The sequence below is a fragment of the Sinocyclocheilus anshuiensis genome, unplaced genomic scaffold, assembly GCF_001515605.1.
Source record: "Sinocyclocheilus anshuiensis isolate Anshui unplaced genomic scaffold, SAMN03320099.WGS_v1.1 scaffold463, whole genome shotgun sequence".
Taxonomy (NCBI): Eukaryota; Metazoa; Chordata; class Actinopteri; order Cypriniformes; family Cyprinidae; genus Sinocyclocheilus; species Sinocyclocheilus anshuiensis.
This window is the reverse complement of record NW_015548220.1, coordinates 147,578-157,304: the sequence shown is the minus strand read 5'-3', so window position 1 is coordinate 157,304 and position 9,727 is coordinate 147,578. Positions and strand designations below refer to the sequence as shown.

At 39.3% G+C, this 9,727-nt stretch overlaps 1 protein-coding gene across 1 annotated transcript in view; it reads left to right on the top strand.

Moving 5' to 3' along the window:
- Nucleotides 1-9,727, top strand: part of LOC107654175 (receptor-type tyrosine-protein phosphatase gamma-like) — a 270,415-nt gene that overhangs the window by 170,274 nt on the left and 90,414 nt on the right. Inside the window, exon 5 of the mRNA XM_016441146.1 lies at nucleotides 2,784-2,932. Within this exon, the coding sequence (XP_016296632.1) occupies nucleotides 2,784-2,932 (149 nt within the window). The remainder of the gene's footprint in view (nucleotides 1-2,783; nucleotides 2,933-9,727) is intronic.

Below are 9,727 nucleotides of genomic sequence, written 5' to 3'. Positions count from 1 at the left end.
AAGCTGTTGATCCACTGACAGACGGAGGTGGGCACAGAGAGCTGAGTTAGTTTAGGCAGGAGGAGGTTTGGGATGATAGTGTTAAAAGCCGAGCCGAAGTCCACAAACAGGATCCTCACATAAGTCCCTGGTCTGTCTAGATGTTGCAGGATGTAGTGTAGTCCCATGTTGACTGTATCATCCACAGACCTGTTTCCTCTGTAGGCAAACTGCAGGGGGTCCAGTGAGGGTCCAGTGATGTCCTTCAGATAAGCCAAAATCAGTCTTTCTAACACAGGTTTAGCTGATTTCAGTTTCTGCCTGTAGGTCGGTATAAGATGAACTAAACAGTGATCAGAGAGCCCCACAGCTGCCCGTGGGATGGAGCGATATGCATCCTTTATTAGCACATCTTCTTTAACACTGTTACATCTGTACACCACCTTTCGTTGATGTAAAAACGTCCCGCTGCCGCGTGATTTCCCCGTTGATTCTGCGTCGCAGGTCCGCTCTGAACAGCTGAAAGCCCGGCAGATGTAGTGCGCTGTCCGGAATGGCGTCATTCAGCCATGTTTCTGTGAAACACAGAGCAGCAGAGTTTGAAAAATCCTTGTTTGTCCGGGAGAGCAGAAGAAGTTTGTCCGTTTTGTTGGGTAGAGAACGGAGATTCGCCAGATGGATGCTAGGCAACAGCGTCCGAAATCCGCGCTGCCTGAGCTTCACGAGCGCGCCAGCTCGCTTCCCCTGTCTGCGCGTCCTAAAGCGCTTGACGAGCGTCGCTGCTCCGCCAACTACAACATTCAGCAAAACGTCCGAATAATCGAAATCCGGTAGAAGATTCTGTGGTGTGTTCTGCCAAATGTTCAGCAGTTCATCCCTGGTAAAACTGATCTTGTCTGAGAAACAAAAGACAGGAAAAACTAACAAAAACAGTACAAACACTGGAGAGCCAAGCACTGAGGCAGCCGTCTGCGGCGCCATGTTGTTCCTGCTAAATCAACTCTCATACTTTCAAGCTCTATCAAACTTTTATGATGTGATCTCCACCCCTGAACTTTTCACACCCAAATTCAGTTTTCATGTTACAGTCTTGCACCATTAAGCTGTACTGCAGTGGAGCATGTGGAGGAAGTAAACACAGACACGGATTGCCCAGCATTTCCCTCCTTAACCTAATCCGTGCAGAGGAAGACAAATGTCCCGCTGTTGTCCCATGAATAATGGAGAGCAGCTCTGCTATTTATAACTGACACATGAGTGTTTTATCAGCAAAATAATCACCTGGAACAGGGCGGCACAATAAACCTACAGACTTGGCACCTCTGAATAATGCATGACTCAATCAATGTTTTAAATCATTTTATCTATAGACGACTACAACGTCAAGTGACCCTTGACCTTCTCACCTTGAGTGAAACACTCATTAGAGAAAAGGTGTGGAAACAAAGACGTTGGAATACTAGCGTACTTCCTCACTAGATACCCTGCACAATTTTATTGTGTAACCATTACGATACTGCAGAATATAGTGTAAACCAGTGAATTTTGTTTTTTTCCACTGGGGGGCCATAGGATGAAATTATATTTATTATTATTATATTTAAAAAAAAAACTAACTTAAATGCAGTGTTAAAAATTAAAATATATCAAGATTGATAATTGATTTATTCAATTGAAGAACGTACCACATCAGGATCTTGAATCTTCTGGAACAGTTTCTGTTCATTAAAAGTTTAAAAACAAGCCACATTGTCATAATTATAATAGAAATACCAGAGAAAATATCTTCAAAATCAAAAAGGTTGAGAACCACTGATGTACACTACATATATATTTTTAAACTCAGTGTGAAACTAAATAAAAAATTAATAAAATAATTTATTGTAAGCATAATAAATATGATGCATTTGTAATACAGTAAATAATAATAAATTAAAATGCTTATTCATCCAGTTTTGAATAAAGATGCCTTATTTTTAAGCCATCAAATCAAATTGTTATTCATTCACTGAAAATGGACGAGCAAGTCAAGTACTATATTTTGCATTGTGTGATACAGTATTTCTCTCAGTGAGCTTGGTTCTATTCCATGCATGCTGAAATCACCTACTGTGCACGGTATGCATACTGTATATGGCAGAAAAAGAAAAAGTAGTATGCACTTTCACACATAGAGGTGTTTTTTCGAGGGAGCGAGTGTGTATTGTTGGACTGCCCAGTGCACAAGCTCCTCACAGACCTCCGCCAAATTAAACTTAAGAAATTCATGAGATCTTGGAACCTTGAAAAAACATTTGCATTGATCAAGGATTTGCTGGCAGGCAAGGCCTAGTTTTCACATGCTGCCGTTCCAAGGTCCTGCTGGCTTAGCCGTCTAATTCCTGCCTGTTTGTTAAAGCTCATGAAGCTCAGAGCCGGAATAACTAATGAAACCGATCCTTCCTCTCATGTCGGATTACGTCAAAAAATCAATAAAGGATCAAACAACTTAAAGAGGAGTCGAGAGAAGTACAGAGAGCGTTGTTGTTTTTTCCCAGGCTTGAGAGTGTGCATTTGTGCATTTGTGACCTGGCCTTCTGAGGACGACAGCAACAGCAGAAAAGAAGTGCATATAATTTTCAGCCCATGTCCCTAAGGAAGCTAAATGAATAATCATAAATATTGAAATGAAGTGTCCGCCAGTCTTTTTTCCCTTTATTTTCATCAATGCATCAGTCCTTGGAAGGCATTTGGTTCAGGTATGTGATCTTTATCTCACGGTTTCTCCCTATTTAACCCTCTTTCCTTTTCCCTGCACCTCACAGTGGCAATCCTGTTGAAGGATGATTATTTTGTGAGAGGAGCCGGGCTACCGGGCCGCTTCAAAGCCGAGAAGGTGGAGTTCCACTGGGGCCAGAACAATGGTTCCGATGGCTCGGAGCACAGCATCAATGGCAGGAGATTCCCTGTGGAGGTGAGCCTCAACTAATCTCTCTCTGACGTCTGTTCCATATCTAAACAACCCAGCTCCACAAACTTCCAACTCTGGCCTATACTTGCTTTATTTTGCAAGGTATGCTACTTTTTGAAATGGCACTCTTACTTGGGACTTTATCTCAAGAACATTCAACATTTTAACAATGCTATACATTTCAAATGGCCCTAGATTTGTTATGCTTCAAGGGTATTTTGCCTATGAAGTTGTCCACAATAAAATGTATAAGAGTGTCCACAATAAAAAAATTTAAAAAAAGATCTAAAAAAATATCATGTGGTGTAACCAATAAGTGAAAAGTAAAATTTTGCAAGGTATGCTACTTTTTGAAATGGCACTCTTACTTGGGACTTTATCTCAAGAACATTCAACATTTTAACAATGCTATACATTTCAAATGGCCCTAGATTTGTTATGCTTCAAGGGTATTTTGCCTTTGAAGTTGTCCACAATAAAATGTATAAGAGTGTCCACAATAAAAAATTTAAAAAAAGATCTAAAAAAATATCATGTGGTGTAACCGATAAGTGAAAAGTAAAAACATATTTACCTTACACCTTGAGTACATGCACAGTAAATATACGTGAATATATAAATATATTTTTCAAGGTAAAATATTTTTTTTTTAGTTCTAACACGACATTTTACAATCTGAACTAAACTAGCCTTGTAACTTTATGCTCTTAAAATGAAAAGAATTGAAAAACATGGTCATCATAAAAGGGGTATTTTTAATTAATTGTACTGATTTTTTGTGTATTTTTTTATTTAATTAATAGAAAAGGGAAAAAAGAGCATCACGTCATTGAGCTCTCAAAGTCTAAAATGAGCTTTATCTGGACTTTGGTAGCCTTCACATAATGAATGAATGGTGAATGGTGCATTTATATACATAGAGGGAAGTCAGAAAATAGAATCATGGTGGAGAGGAGGAACGGTTGGCATCTCTTATAGAAGCGTGTAAAGGGCATTCCTGTATTGATTGAACAGGACATTATGGAGACGAGCTCTCTCTTAGATCTGATCACTGTCTGCTTGTGTCTCTCTTTGCCATTCTGATTTATCATTATGGCCGCCTGGCACCTTTCATGCACACTTGAGACTGCTTTTTATCACCCAGCCTCAAATATACAAGTGATCAGACTTTGGCCTGTCTTTCAACATTAAGTGTGATGAATATTGTTTGGTTTGTTGGTCGTAGTTTTATTGCCTCCCTCCCACCCAGCCTAATTTAGAGAGTAAAATATGTGGTCGTTGGCCTGCATTAGCGTCCCTCGTATTGGCAGTTTGATGTGGCTTGGTGTGATATGTCATCGCAGTACAAATCTTATTGGCACTGAAGGTCTCCTACTGCATTCTTCCAGCTACAGTATGTTGCTTGCTTGAAAAAGACATCTAATCTTGTAGAAAGGAATTTAGTACACGTTTCAAATCTTGTATTAAATATTAAGCAAATCAGAATATTTTACTTTTATGGAAAGAGATTTGCTGCAGCTGTGAGAGGCCAAAGTGCAAAAGTGATTTTAGAAATGACTGTATTCAGAACTGGATCAAAATGAAAAAAAGAAAAGAAATAAAAATAGCAGAACAAAATCTCTTTTTTTTGAGTTAATGATTCCTTTTAGTGAATGAAAACTAAGCAGCATGACAAACATATTCCAACCAGACGGAATGACTTTTATGAATCAGTTCTTTTTATTGAATCATAAGCAGCATGACCACCAGTTCCAGAACAAATTACATTAATGAGCTATTCTTTTTTTTTTTTTTTTTTGTGACTCAAAATGAAACAGCATGACCAGTGTAGTCCAATTGATTTCTGACTGAATGACCATTAGGAGCCAATTCTTGTTATTGAATCAAATCCATACAGCATGACAAGTGTAGTCCAACTAATTCCAGAACAAACAGTATAGTCTAACTAAATCCTTACTGATTGACCCGTATGAGCCAGTTCTTAGTGAATCAAATTCAGGCAGCACAACCAGTGCAGTCCAAATAAATAACTGATGAACCAAAGCATTTTGATTCCTACCAATTCCTGAACAACTGACCATTCCAAATGAGCCATTCTTTTTTTAGTGAATCAAACACATGATCCTTACAGTGTTGTATTTATGGCTTGAGAGACTCAAATCAGTGTAGTTAATGACAGGTCATCATACAACAGTTTAACTGTGGCTCATCTAATCAAATTTTAGAGTTGTAACTAACCATTTTATAAATCTGCCTTTGCAAGCATATATAGTCTTTGCGAGAGGCAAGTGATCAGTTAATCATGTAGCTTCAGCGGCAAATAGAGCAGACACTTTTTATTCAGATCGACTTTTGGAAAGTCTCACTAGAGCTATCTGTGTTTACGTTTCTCTGATGTCTGCCTGTAGTGTGTTTGACTTGTTTGGTCTGTCACATTTAGTGTCTTGTAGTCGATGTGAGTTGAGCCTGAAGCTCAGAGAATGTAGATGAGGCTGCTCTTTTCACTCTGTTACACAATCCTAGCTGTACAAAGAAAAAGACAAAGAGACAGACGTGAGAAAGAAGAGTTTGGAACATCACAGAGGCAGCAGAAACATAGTTGACAAGAAGAGAAATGCTAGAGGTAAGGTTAAGAACAAAACTGAACAACAAGATGGAAAAAAGGTCTATTATGAATTAGTCTTCACCAGCCAAAACGCTTGCTTACAGTCAACACGCTCGTTAATGAAACTAATTGAGTCTGAAAGCTAATTAAGGCTATCAGCAGTGGCGCTCGTGGTTTTCCTGGCATGAAGTCACGTGTTTTGGCCTGTGCTCTCTTCATGAAAGCTCTCAGCCCCAGATCCTTCAGACAACACTCATAGACAACAGTGTCACCTGTGGATTAAAGTTATTTACAAAAACCTACATTAACCATAAGTGCTCCTTTGGTTTCCTTAAAGTGGTCATGACATGATTTAGAGGGTGCAGACTGAGAGAAGAGGGCTCATTAAACTGAATTAATTGCACTAATTAGAACCACTGAAGAATTATTGAAAGACTAGGGATGGAGGGCTTTTATTGTTGTTGTTGTGGTTGCTATTGCGTGTCCGTTTCTCTTTGAGGCAGCTTTTTTCAAACCACAGATGTTAACTCATATTATGCTGGATGGCAATTAGCATGTCATTAGAATTATTAAAGTCACTTAAAAAAATAAATAATATCAATATTGTGTAGCTATGGACAGTGTCATCTACACCATTTTTATAAAACTACAGTACATGCAATATTGTTTTTACACAACAGGTGAATGAATTTAACACTGATAAATGTTTTAGACACAACTTTCTAGTTGCTCCACTAAAAGGAAATAGTTCCAAACTAAATCCAAGCAGAATGACTGTGATGCTTTTCCATGCAACACATCGTAGTTGTGTTCCTGAATGAATCTGTGTTTTTGAATGAAACAGTTGTGTGAATGATTCAATGACTCTCTCATACAGACAATCTCTTGTTTCTTTCCTGAATGAATCAGCACATTTATATGGACTTGCAGGCACAAAAACAAGATTTTGTGACCACATTTTAAGAATTTGTCCCCATGACTTATTCATTTGTTCCCTCATTTTAGTTCTATCATGAGAACTCTCTGAAGATTTTAGCATGGTAATGGATATGACAATGTTAATGTATTTGGTCTTGGATAGAATAGATCTGCTACGCTGCTGCTGCTGCTGAATTGCTGCTGCTGTTGGTTATTATTGCTGTAAGTACAGAAACTTGCTACTGCCATTACATAAGCCGATATGATGCTGTGAGTATTTAAGACATACTGCTGCTGCACACATAGCATCTAAAATAATCCGTAGCAGATATATACAGGTGGAGCTGGGGAAGGTGGAGGGTTTCAAAGGAACTCTGAAAGCGTTCTGCAATGCTCAAGTGAATGCTAATCAGCCATTTTAATGACTTAAATCTACATAAATGCATCTGTTCACGCGAATCATTCGTGATCCAGCTTCACCTACAGAAGAAGTGAGTATAAGGTTTTTTAACGAATCTTTGCAAATCGCCTTTCCTAATAATGTGCTAATTAGCAAGATTCATGATGAATGCAGCTAAATTAAACAGTCCCTCAGAGAGCGGCTCGGAAGAGAGGGGCGGGGTCAGCAGAGCTCATTAACATTTAAAGGAAAATGCTACAAAACTGCGTGCTCTGAAAAGAACTGTTTTTGACAGGGTAAAAAATGTTTTTTTTACACTACCATTGAGAAATTTTAACCAAACTATGTTACATACTTTTCATTAAGACCCTAAAGAATCATATCAACTTGTGGAAAATGGGCATCCTATGACCCCTTTAAAAGTTATTTAAAAACACTAGTATAATCACTATTTGTTATTTAAATCCATTCAAGGCTTATAAATATTTCCTAATATTTATTAGGTACTGTAATAAATACCTCCCATGGTATGTGTACACCTGGACGGAAGTCATTGCTTTTCAAGACCAAATAAAGGATGCTAGATTTCACAGAAAATGCTAAAAGCTGCTTTTGTTTGTTATTGATTGTTTGGATCAGTCAGTGTGAGCCAGACGAATTTGGGATTGTTTATTTGTTGATTCGTTTTTGTCCGTCTCTTATCTTCACTAAGTAATATTACAGCTCTGCTTAGATTATCAAACTGAGATTTTCAGGGAACCGCACATTGCCAAGTGCTCCCTCTTTGCATGCAGATAACTCCTCCACAAAGCATTCTGCATTACTGAGCCGCCCCGGCCCTGTTAACCAAAGAAGTTTTCATGTTTTTTGTTTTTCAAGTGTGGCAATTACTTTTGTTTTAGCTGGAGAGTCGACTGGAGACCTGAGGTAATTAAACGCTGCCCCGTGTGGAGGGCTGTTCAGAGCCTGACCGACAGCACTGCTTCTTTTGACAGAGCACCCAGTGGCCCTTGACTTCATTCTGAGAGCTGCCAGATCACTGTCATTATCACTGGGGAGAGCGCTCTCCATCCTTCACTCGCCCGTCAAGCGGACCTTCCAGATGCATGGTAATCCAGGGGCTTCTCGGCGTCGACAAAAGGCCCTCCTCCAGAGTATTTTGTGGAGCTTAAAAAACAAACTTGAGGGATTTAGGAAAGGAACACATTGATCTTTACTCGGATTCCCATTCCTCTAGCCTATTTGGATAGAAGTACACTACTGTTTGGGAAATAATCATTTTATTTAAAGAATTTTCTTTAACTTGGAGGGGGTCAAATCAGCCTCACAGTAATAAACAGGAAAACAGTAGAATCAACAACATATGTACATCTCCTGAAGAAAATGTGAGTGGTGCTTGCAGTGGCAAAACTCAACACTCTGTTGTTAGGGTGTTAGCTAGGGTGTTGCTATGTGGTTGCTAGGGTGTAATGAGTTGTTGCTAGGTGGTTGCTAGGGTGTTAAAGGTGGTTGATCTGATGTTGCTAGACGGTTGCTAAGGTGTTCTGGGTGGTTACTATGGTGTTGCTAGGTGGTTGCTAGGATATCCTGGGTGGTTTCTAGGCAGTTGCTATGGTAACCTGGGTGGTTGCTAGGACGTTGCTAGGCGGTTGCTATGGTGTTCTGGGCAGTTGCTAGTGGTTGCTAGGGTGTTCTGGATGATTGGTAGTTGTCACAGATCGTTACTATGGAGTTTTATAGAGTTCTTGGCATGTTCTTAGCCTGATTTAGCACTTAGCTAATCATTATTAGCATGTAGCTATTCACTGCTAGCATGTGTAGCATGTTGGAAGTCCTGTTTGCTAACATGACTCAAAAAAGCCAACTTCCATATCTATACGATGTTCTGATGCAGAAATATAGGTCTTACTGAACGGTTGCTAGGGTACTCTGTTTGGTTGCTAAGGAGTGACACCTATGGGTTTATGACAAACAGTACGGGAGGAGTAGCACGCCAAAGTTTTGTGTGGAAGAAGAAGCAGCAGAATAATAAGTATGCAAGAGAACAATAGTGATGCTTTGCCTTAATAGGCAAGCACCACTAATTATGAAAACTTAACTATGGCGACAATTCAGATTCTGCAAAGCAGTTCTAAAGGACAATAGTGTCATTATTCATCTCCAGTCAGTTCAGTGTTGGAACTAACTGGTCAAACAAAATGCATTTGGTATGGTCTATAATATTCACTTCTCAGATCATTCCCATGCCTCTGATGATTTATGTGATCAGAAGAGTGGCAACTGGTGCTCTTGAGAAAAAACATCAATGGTATTTCAACGGCAGTGTATGTGTGTGTGTGCACCTGGTATTCCCTACATTATGAGGACCAAATGCCCCCACTAGTATAATAATACCAGTAAATTTTGTCCTTATGGGGACTATCTATTTATTTATTTATTTTTGGTCCACATGAGGAAGCAAGCTTATAAATAATACAGAATTAAGTTTTTTTTTAATCTAAAAATGCAGTATGTTTTGTGTGAGGGGTAGGGTTAGGGTAAGGGGATAGAAAATACAGTTTGTACTGTAGAAAAACCATTACGCCTATGAGTGATTCTATAATTGCAGGTACATTTGGTGTCCGAAGTAAAAAAACAAAAATCTTTTTTCTTATAAAAATGTGTCCGTAAATCTTGCGTCAACTCTGTTACTGTACCATACTTTGCCTTTAAATTAGTGGAATTATCTCCCACAACTTTGTAAAAAAGCAGGCGTGAGCTGAGGCGGCGGGCCGGCGTGAGCTCAGGCGGCGGGCCGGCGTGAGCTGAGGTGGCTGGCAAGCGTGAGCTGAGCAGCACTAAGTTGATGTATTCTCTCAGCGACCAGCACGGATCA